General features: G+C 42.7%; 2 protein-coding genes across 2 annotated transcripts in view; both read right to left on the bottom strand.

Annotated features, from left to right (window-relative positions):
- Positions 1 to 12,304, bottom strand: part of LOC133651743 (hemicentin-2-like) — a 41,340-nt gene extending 29,036 nt beyond the window's left edge. The window contains exons 1-5 of the mRNA XM_062049836.1: positions 12,154 to 12,304; positions 3,100 to 3,369; positions 2,710 to 3,039; positions 542 to 784; positions 225 to 455 (exon numbers count right to left, since the gene is read on the bottom strand). Coding sequence (XP_061905820.1) covers positions 225 to 455; positions 542 to 784; positions 2,710 to 3,039; positions 3,100 to 3,369; positions 12,154 to 12,199 — 1,120 coding nt within the window. The 5' untranslated portion in view covers positions 12,200 to 12,304. The remainder of the gene's footprint in view (positions 1 to 224; positions 456 to 541; positions 785 to 2,709; positions 3,040 to 3,099; positions 3,370 to 12,153) is intronic.
- On the bottom strand, positions 6,226 to 7,290 carry LOC133651742 (shematrin-like protein 2). The gene is made up of 2 exons (XM_062049835.1): positions 7,146 to 7,290; positions 6,226 to 7,019 (listed from the first exon to the last, which is right to left on the bottom strand). The coding sequence occupies exons 1-2, from the start codon at positions 7,288 to 7,290 to the stop codon at positions 6,226 to 6,228; spliced, it is 939 nt and encodes a 312-aa protein (XP_061905819.1).
- Positions 12,305 to 19,104: the final 6,800 nt, after the last annotated feature.

Consider the following 19,104-nt stretch of genomic DNA (forward strand, 5'->3'; position numbering starts at 1 on the left):
TTGACCAAATGTTTTGCAATGTGTGTTAATATTTGAGTTAATTGGTTTGTTTTGATAAAAAAAAACTGTTTGAATACTTAAAATATAATTCATCTTTGAAATAAATATGTTCGGAAATGTAAAATGGAGTTTGACTTTGGAGGTTGCACGGAAGTCTTGTCTGCCTTTTCACTTTCTTAGTTGTGTGTCTTTTCCCCGTTGCCGTGCCAACAAGAGTGACTCACATTGAACGTCCAGCTCCACTGTGGCGTTGGCGCTGGAGTACATGTTGGAAGCAACCACCACGTACGGCCCCGCGTCATATCTGGTCAGGGGCTCCGAGAGCTCCACCTGCTCTCCGTCTTTGTACCAGCTGACCTGCGCCTTAGGGAAGCCCTCCACAGCGCAGGGGAGGTTCTGGCCCAGAGAAGTGTGCTCCATCACGTGGTGGAGGACTGGACACGTCACCTGTACGTCTGCAAGGGGGAGAAAAGCTCTCCTGTTTATCATCTTGGTCGCACTTTGCACCGCCTCATCATACAATCTTGCCTAAGTTGTGTACCGTCATGCAGGACCACCAGCTCCACCTGCTGGGTGGCAGACTTGGCGCCGTCTGCTTGGATGAAGTACTGTCCTGAATAGTCCCTGGTCACAGGAACCCAGGGGTTCACCGTCCTCCCGTCTTTTAGCCATTTGACCACAGGGGTGGGATTGCCTTTCACGGGGCAGAGGTCCTGCAGGGTCCTCATAGAATGTTCCTGCACTCTGAGAACTTCCCAGCCAGAGCACTCAAAGTGTGGTCCGTCTGAAGAGGAATAGAACACAGGAAGACAATCGCGAATGAATGGATAAGATGTTTCTATCTACATAAGTTCATTTATCACGGCCAGGCCCGGAAACAATTGACAGCAATAAAGAAGGATTTACTGTATTACTCTTGACCAGAAGTACAACGCCCAAAAGCAGTGAAGTTGTCAGGTTGTGTAAATGCTAAATAAAAAGAGAATACAACAAATCCTTTTCAAATTATATTCAATTGAATAGACTGCAAAGACAAGATATTTCATGTTCACACTGAGAAACTTTGGTATTTTTTGCAAATATTAGCTCATTTGGAATGTGATGCCTGCAACATGTTTCAAAAAAGCTGGCACAAGTGGCAAAAAAGACTGAGAAAGTCATCAAAGACTTATTTGGAACATCCCACAGGTGAACAGGCTAATTGGGAACAGGTGGGTGCCATGATTGGGTATAAAAGCAGCTTCCATGAAATGCTCAGTCATTCACAAACAAGGACGGGGCGAGGGTCACCACTTTGTCAACAAATGCCTGAGCAAATTGTTGAAGAACAACATTTCTCAACAAGGAATTTAGGGATTTCACCATCTACACTCCGTAATATCATCAAAAGGTTCAGAGAATCTGGAGAAAACCAACATTGAATGGCCGTGACCTTGGATCCCTCAGGCGGTACTGCATCAAAAAGTCACATCAGTGTGTAAAGGATATCACCACATGGGCTCAGGAACACTTCAGAAACCCACTGTCAGTAACTACAGTCGGTCGCTACATCTGTAAGTGCAAGTTAAAACTCTACTATGCAAAGCCAAAGCCATTTATCAACAACACCCAGAAATGCTTCGTTGGGCCCGAGCTCATCTAAGATGGACTGATGCAAAGTGGAAAAGTGTTCTGTGGTCTGACGAGTCCACATTTCAAATTGTTTTTGGAAACTGTGGACGTTGTGTCCTCCGGACCAAAGAGGAAAAGAACCATCCGGATTGTTCTAGGGTGAAAGTGTAAAAGGCAGCATGTGTGATGGTATGGGGGTGTATTAGTGGTCAAGACATGGGTAACTTACACATCTGTGAAGGCACCATTAATGCTGAAAGGTACATACAGCTTTTGGAGCAACATATGTTGGCATCCAAGCAACGTTACCATGGACGCCCCTGCTTATTTCAGCAAGACAATGCCAAGCCACGTGTTACATCAACGTGGCTTCATAGTAAAAGAGTGCGGGTACTAGACTGGCCTGCCTGTAGTCCAGACATTGAAAATGTGTTTGGCATTATGAAGCCTAAAATAGCAGAAGGGAGACCCCCGGACTGTTGAACAACTTAAGCTGTACATCAAGCAAGAATGGGAAAGAATTCCACCTGAGAAGCTTCAAAAATGTGTCTCCTCAGTTCCCAAACCTTTACTGAGTGTTGTTAAAAGGAAAGGCCATGTAACACAGTGGTGAACATGCCCTTTCCCAACTACTTTGGCACGTGTTGCAGCCATGACATTCTAAGTTAATTATTATTTGCAAAAAAAAATAAAGTTTATGAGTTTGAACATGAAATATGTTGTCTTTGTAGCATATTCAACTGAATATGGCTTGAAAAGGATTTGCAAATCATTGTATTCCGTTTATATTTACATCTAACACCATTTCCCAACTCATATGGAAACGGGGTTTGTATTTTTTCTGTCAAAATGAAAAAAATCCATTACATTTAGTGAGGAAATATGAAGTACTTTGACACATATCATTTCCAGGTGTTTGCAGGCCAGATAAAATGATGTGGCAGGCCAGATAAAATGATGTGGCAGGCCAGATAAAATGATGTGGCAGGCCAGATAAAATGATGTGGCAGGCCAGGTTTTGGCCCCCGGGCCTTGACTTTGACACCTGTGCTCCAGATTTAAGGTGTGTGTAGTCAATCAGAAATGGATTGTACTCACCAACAACAGAGAGATTGAACACTGGTGAAAAGACACTGAGTTCTGGTCCCTCTGGTCTCAGGTCCAAATAAGCCTCACATCGGATCTGGTCATCCATTTTGGCAGAATAATCATATGAAGAGATCAGCTCAACAGGTTCCTTAGTGTGTGCGTGGTGGTTGGACGCATGTAAGAATGTATTGCTGCTGCTGCTGTGCCACTTCACAATGACTTGGGACTTGGGCGCTATTTTGCCCACCTCACATTTCAAGTCAAGCACGTCTCCTTCTTCCAGCACAGCACTGCGGACTGGAGTCCCCTCCTGCTTGATGTCGATGCTCTCTGGGAACGCTGCAGAAGGAAGTGATCAGAGATCAACTATTGATTCCCCATGAGAGACTCCACACTTACTGTAAACGACCACGTCCAGCGTCTTGGAGCACTGCTTCCTGGGACTTCCCGCCGATGGGTTGATGTAGCATTTGGGCGAGATTTTCCAGGTCGTCAGCGCGTCCACGCTCCAGGTCAAATGGCGGCTTTGCGTAAGGCTGGTTCCTCCCACTGTTGCTTCCCAGCCCATCCCGCTGTACAGGGGGTCTGAGGAGCTGCAGTTGACCCACACGGGGTCTCCGTACTTCACCACAACCCTGGAGGGGCTCAGCTGGATGGGGCAGGGGGCGCCTACATAATAATAATAATAATACATTGGATTTGTAAAAGCACTTTGCATTGAGCAAACAACCTCAAAGTGCTACAGTGCATTTCAAAAAACAAAGAAACAACAACGCTAGAACCACAAATAGCTGCCCCCAACAAGTAAAATAAATAGTAAAAAAAAAATACATAAAAACTAGACCAGCCTAATAGCTAGAACTAGCACACATATATCACATATATCTTAAAAAAGGGTTTTTTTTAAAAAAAAAAAGGGTTTTTAAGCTTTTTTTAAAAGCATCCACAATAGTACCGAATATGATTCATTTGTATCGCTTACTGGGGTTCAATCCCCACCTTCTACCATCCTAGTCACGTCCGTTGTGTCCTTGAGCAAGACACTTCACCCTTGCTCCTGATGGCAGCTGGTTAGCGCCGTGCATGGCAGCTCCCGCCATCAGTGTGTGAATGTGTGTGTGTGTGAATGGGTGAATGTGGAAATAGTGTCAAAGCGCTTTGAGTTCCTTAAAAAGGTAGAAAAGCGCTATACAAGTACAACCCATTTACCATTTACCATTTATATATATATCAGCATCTTGATATGCCACACCTGTGAGGTGGGATGGATTATCTTGGCAAAGAAGAAATGCTCACTAACACAGCTTTAGACAGCCTGGTGAACAATATTAGAGAGGAATATGTCTATTGTGTCGATAGTAACATTTTTACATCTTTGAGTTCAACTCATGAAAAATGGCATCAAAAACAAAAGTGTTGCGTTTATATTCTTGTTCAGTATATTTCAATGCTATTGCACAATAACAAGGCAGGACTAGTTTCATTTAAAACACAAATACATTTTCCACTCCATCTCTCAATCAGTTTGGGAGTCCTTGGCCCGGGAAACTTTGAAGTCCCCTGCTTTAGATGAGTCAGTGTGCAGCTTGTACAGCAATGTAGATGTACTGTACACTGAACATGAGTCGACACACACATGATTGTCTAAATAGCTGGCAAGATAAAAGTGTCTTGCCTACAGTTCAGCATGTTGGTGTTAGCTTCAAGTCATCCCCAGAGTGAAGCATGGAGTTTAAAATGTGACCTTCTGAAGCAGAGCATGATCCCCCAGGGAACCAAGCCCTATGGTAGCCCTCCGACATTAGAAGGAGCGCAAACACACCTCCAAAGTCTCCAAACACACCTTCAAAGTCTCCAAACACACCTCCAAAGTCTCCAAACATACCTTCAAAGTCTCCAAACACACCTTCAAAGTCTCCAAACACACCTCCAAAGTCTCCAAACATACCTCTAAAGTCTCCAAACACACCTCCAAAGTCTCCAAACACACCTTCAAAGTCTCCAAACACACCTCCAAAGTCTCCAAACACACCTCCAAAGTCTCCAAACACACCTCCAAAGTCTCCAAACACACCTTCAAAGTCTCCAAACACACCTTCAAAGTCTCCAAACACACCTCTAAAATCTCCAAACACACCTCCAAAGTCTCCAAACACACCTCCAAAGTCTCCAAACACACCTCCAAAGTCTCCAAACACACCTCCAAAGTCTCCAAACATACCTCTAAAATCTCCAAACACACCTCCAAAGTCTCCAAACACACCTCCAAAGTCTCCAAACACACCTCCAAAGTCTCCAAACACACCTTTTAAGTCTCCAAACACACCTCCAAAGTCTCCAAACACACCTCCAAAGTCTCCAAACACACCTCCAAAGTCTCCAAACACACCTCCAAAGTCTCCAAACACACCTTCAAAGTCTCCAAACACACCTCCAAAGTCTCCAAACACACCTCCAAAGTCTCCAAACATACCTCTAAAATCTCCAAACACACCTCCAAAGTCTCCAAACACACCTCCAAAGTCTCCAAACACACCTTCAAAGTCTCCAAACACACCTCCAAAGTCTCCAAACATACCTCTAAAATCTCCAAACACACCTCCAAAGTCTCCAAACACACCTCCAAAGTCTCCAAACACACCTTCAAAGTCTCCAAACACACCTCCAAAGTCTCCAAACATACCTCTAAAGTCTCCAAACACACCTCCAAAGTCTCCAAACACACCTCCAAAGTCTCCAAACACACCTCCAAAGTCTCAAAACACACCTCCGAAGTCTCCAAACACACCTCTTAAGTCTCCAAACACACCTCCAAAGTCTCCAAACATACCTCTAAAGTCTCCAAACACACCTCCAAAGTCTCCAAACACACCTCCAAAGTGTCCAAACACACCTTCAAAGTCTCCAAACACACCTTCAAAGTCTCCAAACACACCTCCAAAGTCTCCAAACATACCTCTAAAGTCTCCAAACACACCTCCAAAGTCTCCAAACACACCTCCAAAGTCTCCAAACACACCTCCAAAGTCTCCAAACACACCTCCAAAGTCTCAAAACACACCTCCAAAGTCTCCAAACACACCTCTTAAGTCTCCAAACACACCTCCAAAGTCTCCAAACATACCTCTAAAGTCTCCAAACACACCTCCAAAGTCTCCAAACACACCTCCAAAGTCTCCAAACACACCTCTTAAGTCTCCAAACACACCTCCAAAGTCTCCAAACATACCTCTAAAGTCTCCAAACACACCTCCAAAGTCTCCAAACACACCTCGTAAGTCTCCAAACACACCTCCAAAGTCTCCAAACACACCTCCAAAGTCTCCAAACACACCTCCAAAGTCTCAAAACACACCTCCAAAGTCTCCAAACACACCTCCAAAGTCTCCAAACACACCTCCAAAGTCTCCAAACACACCTCCAAAGTCTCCAAACACACCTCCAAAGTCTCCAAACACACCTCCAAAGTCTCCAAACACACCTCTTAAGTCTCCAAACACACCTCCAAAGTCTCCAAACATACCTCTAAAGTCTCCAAACACACCTCCAAAGTCTCCAAACACACCTCCAGTCTCCAAACACACCTCCAAAGTCTCCAAACACACCTCCAAAGTCTCCAAACACACCTCCAAAGTCTCCAAACACACCTCCAAAGTCTCCAAACACACCTCCAAAGTCTCCAAACACACCTCTTAAGTCTCCAAACACACCTCCAAAGTCTCCAAACATATCTCTAAAGTCTCCAAACACACCTCCAAAGTCTCCAAACACACCTCCAAAGTCTCCAAACACACCTTCAAAGTTTCCAAACACACCTTCAAAGTCTCCAAACACACCTCCAAAGTCTCCAAACACACCTCCAAAGTCTCCAAACACACCTCCAAAGTCTCCAAACACACCTCCAAAGTCTCCAAACACACCTCTTAAGTCTCCAAACACACCTCCAAAGTCTCCAAACATACCTCTAAAGTCTCCAAACACACCTCCAAAGTCTCCAAACACACCTCCAAAGTCTCCAAACACACCTTCAAAGTCTCCAAACACACCTCCAAAGTCTCCAAACATACCTCTAAAGTCTCCAAACACACCTCTTAAGTCTCCAAACACACCTCCAAAGTCTCCAAACATACCTCTAAAGTCTCCAAACACACCTCCAAAGTCTCCAAACACACCTCTTAAGTCTTCAAACACACCTCCAAAGTCTCCAAACACACCTCCAAAGTCTCCAAACACACCTCCAAAGTCTCCAAACACACCTCCAAAGTCTCCAAACACACCTCCAAAGTCTCCAAACACACCTCCAAAGTCTCCAAACACACCTCTTAAGTCTTCAAACACACCTCCAAAGTCTCCAAACACACCTCCAAAGTCTCCAAACACACCTTCAAAGTCTCCAAACACACCTCCAAAGTCTCCAAACATACCTCTAAAGTCTCCAAACACACCTCTTAAGTCTCCAAACACACCTCCAAAGTCTCCAAACATACCTCTAAAGTCTCCAAACACACCTCCAAAGTCTCCAAACACACCTCCAAAGTCTCCAAACACACCTCTTAAGTCTCCAAACACACCTCCAAAGTCTCCAAACATACCTCTAAAGTCTCCAAACACACCTCCAAAGTCTCCAAACACACCTCCAGTCTCCAAACACACCTCCAAAGTCTCCAAACACACCTCTTAAGTCTTCAAACACACCTCCAAAGTCTCCAAACACACCTCCAAAGTCTCCAAACACACCTTCAAAGTCTCCAAACACACCTCCAAAGTCTCCAAACATACCTCTAAAGTCTCCAAACACACCTCTTAAGTCTCCAAACACACCTCCAAAGTCTCCAAACATACCTCTAAAGTCTCCAAACACACCTCCAAAGTCTCCAAACACACCTCTTAAGTCTTCAAACACACCTCCAAAGTCTCCAAACACACCTCCAAAGTCTCCAAACACACCTCCAAAGTCTCCAAACACACCTCCAAAGTCTCCAAACACACCTCCAAAGTCTCCAAACACACCTTCAACACACCTTCAAAGTCTCCAAACACACCTCCAAAGTCTCCAAACACACCTCCAAAGTCTCCAAACACACCTCCAAAGTCTCCAAACACACCTCCAAAGTCTCCAAACATACCTCTGAAGTCTCCAAACACACCTCCAAAGTCTCCAAACACACCTCCAAAGTCTCTAAACACACCTCCAAAGTCTCCAAACAAACCTCCAAAGTCTCTAAACACACCTTCAAAGTCTCCAAACACACCTCCAAAGTCTCCAAACACACCTCCAAAGTCTCCAAACACACCTCCAAAGTCTCCAAACACACCTCCAAAGTCTCCAAACACACCTCCAAAGTCTCCAAACACACCTCCAAAGTCTCCAAACACACCTTCAACACACCTTCAAAGTCTCCAAACACACCTCCAAAGTCTCCAAACACACCTCCAAAGTCTCCAAACACACCTCCAAAGTCTCCAAACACACCTCCAAAGTCTCCAAACATACCTCTAAAGTCTCCAAACACACCTCCAAAGTCTCCAAACACACCTCCAAAGTCTCCAAACACACCTCCAAAGTCTCCAAACACACCTCTTAAGTCTCCAAACACACCTCCAAAGTCTCCAAACATACCTCTAAAGTCTCCAAACACACCTCCAAAGTCTCCAAACACACCTCCAAAGTCTCAAAACACACCTCCAAAGTCTCCAAACATACCTCTAAAGTCTCCAAACACACCTCCAAAGTCTCCAAACACACCTCCAAAGTCTCCAAACACACCTCTTAAGTCTCCAAACACACCTCCAAAGTCTCCAAACACACCTCCAAAGTCTCCAAACACACCTCCAAAGTCTCCTAACACACCTCCAAAGTCTCCAAACACACCTCCAAAGTCTCCAAACACACCTCCAAAGTCTCCAAACACACCTCTTAAGTCTCCAAACACACCTCCAAAGTCTCCAAACATACCTCTAAAGTCTCCAAACACACCTCCAAAGTCTCCAAACACACCTCCAAAGTCTCCAAACACACCTCCAAAGTCTCCAAACATACCTCTAAAGTCTCCAAACACACCTCCAAAGTCTCCAAACACACCTCCAAAGTCTCCAAACATACCTCTAAAGTCTCCAAACACACCTCCAAAGTCTCCAAACATACCTCTAAAGTCTCCAAACACACCTCCAAAGTCTCCAAACACACCTCCAAAGTCTCCAAACACACCTCCAAAGTCTCCAAACATACCTCTAAAGTCTCCAAACACACCTCCAAAGTCTCCAAACATACCTCTAAAGTCTCCAAACACACCTCCAAAGTCTCCAAACACACCTCCAAAGTCTCCAAACACACCTCCAAAGTCTCCAAACACACCTCTTAAGTCTCCAAACACACCTCCAAAGTCTCCAAACATACCTCTAAAGTCTCCAAACACACCTCCAAAGTCTCCAAACACACCTCCAAAGTCTCAAAACACACCTCCAAAGTCTCCAAACATACCTCTAAAGTCTCCAAACACACCTCCAAAGTCTCCAAACACACCTCCAAAGTCTCCAAACACACCTCTTAAGTCTCCAAACACACCTCCAAAGTCTCCAAACACACCTCCAAAGTCTCCAAACACACCTCCAAAGTCTCCTAACACACCTCCAAAGTCTCCAAACACACCTCCAAAGTCTCCAAACACACCTCCAAAGTCTCCAAACACACCTCTTAAGTCTCCAAACACACCTCCAAAGTCTCCAAACATACCTCTAAAGTCTCCAAACACACCTCCAAAGTCTCCAAACACACCTCCAAAGTCTCCAAACACACCTCCAAAGTCTCCAAACATACCTCTAAAGTCTCCAAACACACCTCCAAAGTCTCCAAACACACCTCCAAAGTCTCCAAACATACCTCTAAAGTCTCCAAACACACCTCCAAAGTCTCCAAACATACCTCTAAAGTCTCCAAACACACCTCCAAAGTCTCCAAACACACCTCCAAAGTCTCCAAACACACCTCCAAAGTCTCCAAACATACCTCTAAAGTCTCCAAACACACCTCCAAAGTCTCCAAACATACCTCTAAAGTCTCCAAACACACCTCCAAAGTCTCCAAACACACCTCCAAAGGGACCAAGTACCTTGCTGAGGAAGCTGAAGATGAAGTGGAGTGGCCACATATATCTCCTTCACAACCTCAACACAATGAAGTGCTGGGAAGGAAGGAAGGAAGGAAGGAAGGAAGGAAGGAAGGAAGGAAGGAAGGAAGGAAAGAAGGAAGGAAGGAAGGAAGGAAGGAAGGAAGGAAGGAAGGAAGGAAGGAAGGAAGGAAGGAAGGAAGCTGACATACAAAAACAACTTTTACTTCCCATATTTGGATGAAGTTTGATGTGTTGTCGGCGCAGTGCCAGCACCGAGGACCTCGCCACACAATCCCGAGCTCATCTAAGATGGACTGATGCAAAGTGGAAAAGTGTTCTGTGGTCTGACGAGTCCACATTTCAAATTGTTTTTGGAAACTGTGGACGTCGTGTCCTCCATACCAAAGAGGAAAAGAACCATCCGGACTGTTCTAGGGTGAAAGTGTAAAAGGCAGCATGTGTGATGGTATGGGGGTGTATTAGTGGTCAAGACATGGGTAACTTACACATCTGTGAAGGCACCATTAATGCTGAAAGGTACATACAGCTTTTGGAGCAACATATGTTGTTATCATGGACGCCCCTGCTTATTTCAGCAAGACGATGCCAAGCCAGGTGTTACATTAACGTGGCTTCATAGTAAAAGAGTGTGGGTACTAGACTGGCCTGCCTGTAGTCCAGACATTGAAAATGTGTGGCAGCTAAAATATGAGAAGGGAGACTTGAACAACTTAAGCTGTACATCAAGCAAGAATGGGAAAGAATTCCACTTCAAAAATGTGTCTCCTCACTTCCCAAACCTTTACTGAGTGTTGTTAAAAGGAAAGGCCATGTAACACACTGGTAAAAATGCCTTTTTTGCAATGTGTTGCTGCCATTACATTCTAAGTTCATGATTATTTGCAAAAAATAACAAAGTTTTCCAGTGTGAACATGAAATATCTTGTCTTTGCAGTCTATTCAATTGAATATAAGTTGAAAAGGATTTGTTGTATTCTCTTTTTATTTAGCATTTACACAACGTGACAACTTCACTGCTTTTGGGGTTTGTATGTAAAAGTTTACTTTTTATAGTATTCCCCCTTGAAATGTTGGCTTTTGGAAGATACCATATTAAATATACACAATGCTGATGTTATGCCTCATCTGCAAAAACAAAACGTGGCCCTTAAGCCCCAAGGTTTGCCCACCAGTACAGTACAGTACAGTACAGTACAGTACAGTATAAAGAGTAGAGTATATACAGTAGAGTAGAATGCATGCCTACCTGTGGCAGTGAGGTACAGTATAGTACAGTACAGTACAGTACAGTACAGTAGAGTATAAAGAGTAGAGTATATACAGTAGAGTAGAATGCATGCCTACCTGTGGCAGTGAGGTACAGTATAGTACAGTACAGTACAGTACAGTACAGTAGAGTATAAAGAGTAGAGTATATACAGTAGAGTAGAATGCATGCCTACCTGTGGCAGTGAGGAGAAGCCCCACCAGTACAGTACAGTACAGTACAGTCGAGTATAAAGAGTAGAGTATATACAGTAGAGTAGAATGCATGCCTACCTGTGGCAGTGAGGTACAGTAAAGTACAGTACAGTACAGTACAGTACAGTCGAGTATAAAGAGTAGAGTATATACAGTAGAGTAGAATGCATGCCTACCTGTGGCAGTGAGGTACAGTAAAGTACAGTACAGTACAGTACAGTACAGTCGAGTATAAAGAGTAGAGTATATACAGTAGAGTAGAATGCATGCCTACCTGTGGCAGTGAGGTACAGTATAGTACAGTACAGTACAGTACAGTACAGTCGAGTATAAAGAGTAGAGTATATACAGTAGAGTAGAATGCATGCCTACCTGTGGCAGTGAGGTACAGTAAAGTACAGTACAGTACAGTACAGTACAGTCGAGTATAAAGAGTAGAGTATATACAGTAGAGTAGAATGCATGCCTACCTGTGGCAGTGAGGTACAGTATAGTACAGTACAGTATAGTACAGTACAGTAGAGTATAAAGAGTAGAGTATATACAGTAGAGTAGAATGCATGCCTACCTGTGGCAGTGAGGTACAGTATAGTACAGTACAGTATAGTACAGTACAGTCGAGTATAAAGAGTAGAGTATATACAGTAGAGTAGAATGCATGCCTACCTGTGGCAGTGAGGTACAGTATAGTACAGTACAGTATAGTACAGTACAGTCGAGTATAAAGAGTAGAGTATATACAGTAGAGTAGAATGCATGCCTACCTGTGGCAGTGAGGTACAGTATAGTACAGTACAGTATAGTACAGTACAGTAGAGTATAAAGAGTAGAGTATATACAGTAGAGTAGAATGCATGCCTACCTGTGGCAGTGAGGAGAAGGCCCACCAAGAGCCGCACAAACAACATCCTCTGGCAGATGGAATGGTCTCCGCTCCAACAACAGTTCCTCTGTGGTTGCTTCCTCTTCTCCTCCACTTGTGGCTCTGCCGCCTCCTACAAGTCCAAGTCCAACTGGAGGGGAGTGAGAGAAGAAGAGAGGGAGGTCTGTTCAGTGGAAGTATCCTGTCTCCAAGGACTAAACGCCATGGAACAGGACAAAGTTCTACATCTTTGTCCCATACCATTTTTTGGGGAATCTATGTAAGACAAGAAAACATATCTATATATAAATATATTACAGCAAGAAGTATGTGGCTAACAATGCAGCTAATGGAGTAATCTATGCCGCCCAAAAATACACCAACAATACTTCATTTACATCTCCTGACCTGAATATTGACCGAGTGTTAGCGATGTTGTTAATGTACACTAGCGTTCAAAAGTTTGGGGTCACATGTAAATGTCCTTATTTTTGAAGGAAAAGCACTGTACTTTTCAATGAAGATAACTTTAAACTACTCTTAACTTGAAAGAAATACACTCTATACATTGCTAATGTGCTAAATGACTATTCTAGCTGCAAATGTCTGCTTTTTGGTGCAATATCTACATAGGTGTATAGAGGCCCATTTCCAGCAACTATCACTCCAGTGTTCTAATGGTACAATGTGTTTGCTCATTGGCTCAGAAGGCTAATTGATGATTAGAAAACCCTTGTGCAATCATGTTCACACATCTGAAAACACTTTAGCTCGTTACAGAAGCTACAAAACTGACCTTCCTTGGAGCAGATTGAGTTTCTGGAGCATCACATTTGTGGGGTCAATTAAACGCTCAAAATGGCCAGAAAAAGAGAACTTTCATCTGAAACTCCACAGTCTATTCTTGTTCTTAGAAATGAAGGCTATTCCACTAAATTGTTTGGGTGACCCCAAACTTTTGAACGGTAGTGTAAGTGCTACTACTCTTAGCAGCGCCATGAGTAGTGCTTACACAGCTGCAGCCGGCCTCCGTAGCCCCCACTCCCTCCCCTCTGTTGCAAGTTTTGTTGATTCTATGTAACTTGTGTATGTGTGCTATGGCTATGAGGTTTTATTCCCCTTGGCCTCAGTATGGACCCCCTCCCTGGAGTCCAGCCTTTGACTGAATATCCCCCCCACCCCCACCCCACAGTGTTTACCTGTTTCTCACCTTTTTTTGTAAGGGGTACCGGAAGTTGGCAGATCTGTCAGCGATTCTTTTTCTGTCTCCCTGTAATGTTTGTCTGATCTTGAATGGGATTTAATAATTCCCCTCAGGGATTATTAAAGTACTTCTGATTCTGATTCTGATCCCAGAGAGGTAACTATCTCATGCAGCTCTTGAAATCTGTCCGTCTGTCCCACGTTTTTGAGGACCAGTCATAGACAATACAGAGTGAAAAGCACATTTTATTTTCACTCGCAAAACAAAACATTCTAACTTGAATTGTTTCCCTGGCTTGGAGAATCTCCCGAAGGACACAACAAACTCCCTTCTTGTCTCTCATGGACACACACCTGTTGTTGTTGACTTTGGACTAGCGACTGCACAAACATGAAGGCCGCGGAACAGAGACACACTACGAGCTTACACACACACATGCAACCACAAACATATACGCCACACACACACTTACACAACCCACCCCCCCAACCCAAGGCCCTAGACGCAAATCCCATAGGGGTGATGAATGGATGGTCAGCGCCTGAGAGCTGCGGCCTGCCATCATGACCTCGCACTCCCTCCCCTCTGTTGCTAGATATCTGGAGATGTACGTTGTAATATGTATATGCGCTTTGCTATGGAGATTTTTTCCCACTCCAGACTTGGCCCCCTTAGGAGCCCAGTCTAGATTGTATTTTTTTACTCATCCTTCCCCAGCATTTTACCTTTTTCCCATCTTTTACAGGGCGCCTCGTGGCGACCCCTCAGTGTTCCTGTTCTGTAACCCTGTACACTGTTTGTCTAATCTTGAACGGGTTTGTGCTGAAAACAAAGTTTCATTGTACTTGTGCAACGACAATAAAGACCTACCTACCTATTGAAATACTGAGGCGGTGAGCCGCTGCATGGCCTCTGAGTTGGTGCAATGTAATTGTAGTTTATAAATCATGCCTATCACTCGTGCAGTAGAAGGTTGAGGCCATAAACGGTGAAGTCGGTCAACTTTGACATTCAACTTAGACTCGGAGAGGGCGAGAAAGACAAAAAAAGACACTCGTTTTGTTTTGTTTTTTCGAACTGGCGTAACAATTATGATTAATTCTTCATCTAAACAGAAAGATAAGAACATCCCACTGAGAGCAGACATTGCATGTTAAGTAATTGTTTCATTATGTTCGTAGTTTGTATTTCTTGTTTAGCATTAAGCATTACTGCTACTTGCTGGATTTGCTTATCACTCAGATTCTGAAACTCGTAGCTCATCAGCATTATATTCAGGCTCAAAAATATAAGGTTCTGGATCATTTTTGTCCCAAAGTAGTCTTTGATGACTCTCATGAAGTCTGTCATGATTAGTAATAGCTGTTATTGAAGGAAATAGTGAAATTAATATGCGTCTGTGTGCTTAAAATGACCAACATAAGTAAATATGAAATGTTATTATGAATGTGCCAGTTACTACATTATAGATCTGCTTACAGCATGCATACAGTATGTTGATTATACTGTTGATGGAGGATTTTGGACGTTTTCTTTAGAGCGCTTTATAGGCAGAATAGAGCAAATACTGTTACCTTCATTGTTAGATGACTTTTGCTAGTGTTTATTTATGAGTTAGAATGCTTAAAAAAAACCATTTGTGTTCTTGTCTTACATGAAGATTGTGAATGATAGAAAAAAAATCTCCACAAAAATGTACAAAACCCCAAAAGCAGTGAAGTTGTCAGGTTGTGTAAATGCTAAATAAAAAGAGAATACAACAAATCCTTTTCAACTTATATTCAATTAGAATAGACTGCAAAGACAAGATATTTCATGTTCACACTGAGAAACTTTGTTATTTTTTGCAAATAATCATGAACCAAGCAGTGATTTCTCCACATTCTCTCAACCTTTTGATGATATTACGGAGCGTAGATGGTGAAATCCCTAAATTCCTTGTTGAGAAATGTTGTTCTTCAACAATTTGCTCAGGCATTTGTTGACAAAGTGGTGACCCTCGCCCCGTCCTTGTTTGTGAACGACTGGAAGCTGCTTTTATACCCAATCATGGCACCCACCTGTTCCCAATGAGCCTGTTCACCTGTGGGATGTTCCAAATAAGTCTTTGATGAGCATTCCTCAACTTTATCACTCTTTTTTGCCACTTGTGCCAGCTTTTTTGAAACATGTTGCAGGCATCACATTCCAAATGAGCTAATATTTGCAAAAAATACCAAAGTTTCTCAGTGTGAACATGAAATATCTTGTCTTTGCAGTCTATTCAATTGAATATAAGTTGAAAAGGATTTGTTGTATTCTCTTTTTATTTAGCATTTACACAACGTGACAACTTCACTACTTTTGGCTTTTGTAGTTCCCTTTAAGCTCCCTTTAGCCAAATGAAGTGGCGACATCATGTAAGATTCATGCTTTGATGCAGATTAAAGCATCATTATTAATTTGATTACAATAATTGACAAATTTCACCACATTTAGTGTGTGTGTGACAATCATTGGTACTTTAATCTTTAATCTTAATATTCAGCACAGAATGACTCTAAATCTGTGACATTTCCCTGGCAATGCATTTGGTGGAGTTAGTTGAGTTAGTGCTACAGTCGCACATGTGCACACGCACAGCTGATGACGTCATGCTGACAGGCTGCAGAACAAAATAGTTAATATGGAAGACATTAAACAGGACGTTGGCCGTGTCGATAGAAAATGTGAGCACAAAAAAAAAAAAAAAGGGAACAATTGACCGACCAAGTATTGTGCACACTGTGCTGTGCAGGGGGGTGGCTTTCCTTCTCACCAACACACTTAACCTTAAAACATCACAATAATAACACTAAACGTTAACATTTTTGTTAAGATGAACATGAACATGCACCTTTCTTGAGTCTCTTTCCGGACCATAAGGCACACCGGATTATAAGGCGCACTGCTGATGAATGCTCTATTTTTGATCTTTTTTCATATATAAAGCGCATCGGATTATAAAGCACATTAAAAGGGTTAGACTTCCTTGTGGTCTACATAACATGTAATGCTGGTTCTTTGCTCAAAATGTTGCATAGATGATGTTTTACACATTTGATTGATTGATTGAAACTTTTATTAGTAGATTGCACAGTACAGTACATATTCCGTACAATTGACCACTAAATGGTAACACCCTAATAAGTTTTTCAACTTGTTTAAGTCGGGGTCCACTTAAATTGATTCATGATACAGATATATACTATCATATATACTATCATCATAATACAGTCATCACACAAGATAATCATCAGAGTATATACATTGAAGTATTTACATTATTTACAATGTGGGGTGTGGGATGTGGAGGAGGGGGGGATGGGGGGGGGGGTTAGGATTGGTTGGTATCAACAGTTCAGTCATCAACAATTGCATCATCAGAGAAAGTTAGTTTAGGGTTGTAGTTGCCTGGAGGTGAACTTTTAGTGCGGTTTTGAAGGAGGATAGAGATGCCCTTTCTTTTATACCTGTTGGGAGTGCATTCCACATTGATGTGGCATAGAAAGAGAATGAGTTAAGACCTTTGTTAGTTGGGAATCTGGGTTTAACGTGGTTAGTGGAGCTCCCCCTGGTGTTGTGGTTATGGCGGTCATTTACGTTAAGGAAGTAGTTTGACATGTACTTCGGTATCAGGGAGGTGTAGCGGATTTTATAGACTAGGCTCAGTGCAAGTTGTTTAACTCTGTCCTCCACCCTGAGCCAGCCCACTTTAGAGAAGTGGGTAGGAGTGAGGTGGGATCTGGGGTGGAGGTCTAGAAGTAACCTGACTAGCTTGTTCTGAGATGTTTGGAGTTTAGATTTGAGGGTTTTGCGTAATCGAAAAAGGGTTGAACGAGATTTCCCGCCAGAATCTTCATGGTGCTTTTGTTGACCAGAGACATCATCTTCAACTCACTTTCTGACCGTTTTGTGGGCGCTCTTGTTTACGTGCCTCCACTTGGACAGCGTCATCTTTGTTGTAGCGGTGTAGCGTGCAAGGACGGGAGTGGAAGAAGTGTCAAAAGATGGCGCTAACTGATTTAATGACATTCACAATTTACTTCAATCAATAACGGAGCAGCATCTCCTCATCCGTGGCTAACTAGTGCAACAACAACGCCCGAAATGTGTCCCGTGACCGGAACTCTCTAATAAGTAAAGTTCCTTGGGTGAATAATGTAAACTCACCACACTGGTATGTTTTAGTGCTTTCATGGTGAGTTTACTGACAGATGTAAGTAAGAACTTTACACTACTTTATATTAGAAATGGCAACAGTGGAGGATGAATGTCACATAACAAGAAGATAGAGGAAAAGAAGAAAATGCTCGACTACGGTGTCAACACGGACTACAAAGGCGGACTTACGCAATTTTTCAGGATTTATGCAGATCCCAAATACAGATCAGCAGGTACCAGAAGGTAAGAAAAGTTTCTTTTGCATAATATTGTGAAACAAAACAGCAGATAATATGTCTTACCTTATACACACACCATAATAATACTCCTATGTTGAAGCACAGTACAATCCATCAAGTGGTGTGGCTTCATAGCTCACCAAAGTCCTACTAAAATATTCGATAGATTTTTGAGTGCTGTGTGTAATGTTCTATATTTTCAATGGAACATATAAAATGTTGGCATTGTTTACTTGAGTCATATTGCAGTCTACACGTATCTCTTATGTGTGACTGCCATCTACTGGTCACATTTATCATTACACCATGTACCAAATAAAATAGCTTCGAGGTGGGTAAGCACAACCAGAATTATTCCTTACATTAGGCGCACCGGGTTATAAGGATTTGAAGTGCGCCTTATCAAATCAAATCAACTTTATTTATAAAGCACATTTAAAATTGACCACAAGGGTAGCCAAAGTGCTGTACAATGGGAAGGTTAAAAGATAATACGAGTACCGAGCAAGTCTGGGAAATACGGTCATTTAAGTTTTCATGATGGAATCGAGGATTCCATAGAAAATGGGAGTTCAAAATGTTTTTCAGTAAGTCTTTCTCACCAATTCAAATTCCCATCCACATATTTTTTTGTCTTATCTCATTTAGCCGACCAGAAGAAAGGGAATATGCGCTAATTGCATTCCTGAAGTGAAACAGAAACTAGCACGAGCTCTCTTATCAATCTCACACAGTTTGGTATCCGTCAGATAAGAATGGTACAAAAGTAGACAGATGTTTCCACACTCCACCTTGTCCACTTGCTTCCTGTTTGGAGCCTGCTGACTAATGACAGCGGGAAAAGGATGTCCAGGAAAGGTGTGCTATTCAGGTACGGTAGGCTCAGGGGAGTTGGATGCGGGAATGCCGTCAATGAAAAATCACTTTGGGGTGTGTTTTCCTTCAACCTCCCAGTATAATGGACACAATCTAATGCCATGCAATACAAGAACTGCATCAAAAATGATGGTAGTTTCAATGGAAAATAGAGGATTATTATTCAGGCTCTTGAAAACAAACAAGGGAAGCGAGTCAAAAAATAAATAATCAAGTCATGCATGCTCTTTTCTCCACCCTTCCCCTTGGCTCCGAGAGGGTTTAAACAAGCTTCATTCCGCTTGAAACCCTTTAAACACTTACCTAACTGAAACAAAGACAGCTCAGTGATGGTAACAATACATTCAACGATACACGGAGGAGCATTATTTGACAACAAATGGTCGATTACATTCATTATAAGACTTTGGTTGCCAAGCAGACACTTGTTGCTAGGCGGAATTAGGGCCA

The sequence above is a fragment of the Entelurus aequoreus genome, linkage group LG06, assembly GCF_033978785.1.
Source record: "Entelurus aequoreus isolate RoL-2023_Sb linkage group LG06, RoL_Eaeq_v1.1, whole genome shotgun sequence".
Lineage (NCBI taxonomy): Eukaryota > Metazoa > Chordata > Actinopteri > Syngnathiformes > Syngnathidae > Entelurus > Entelurus aequoreus.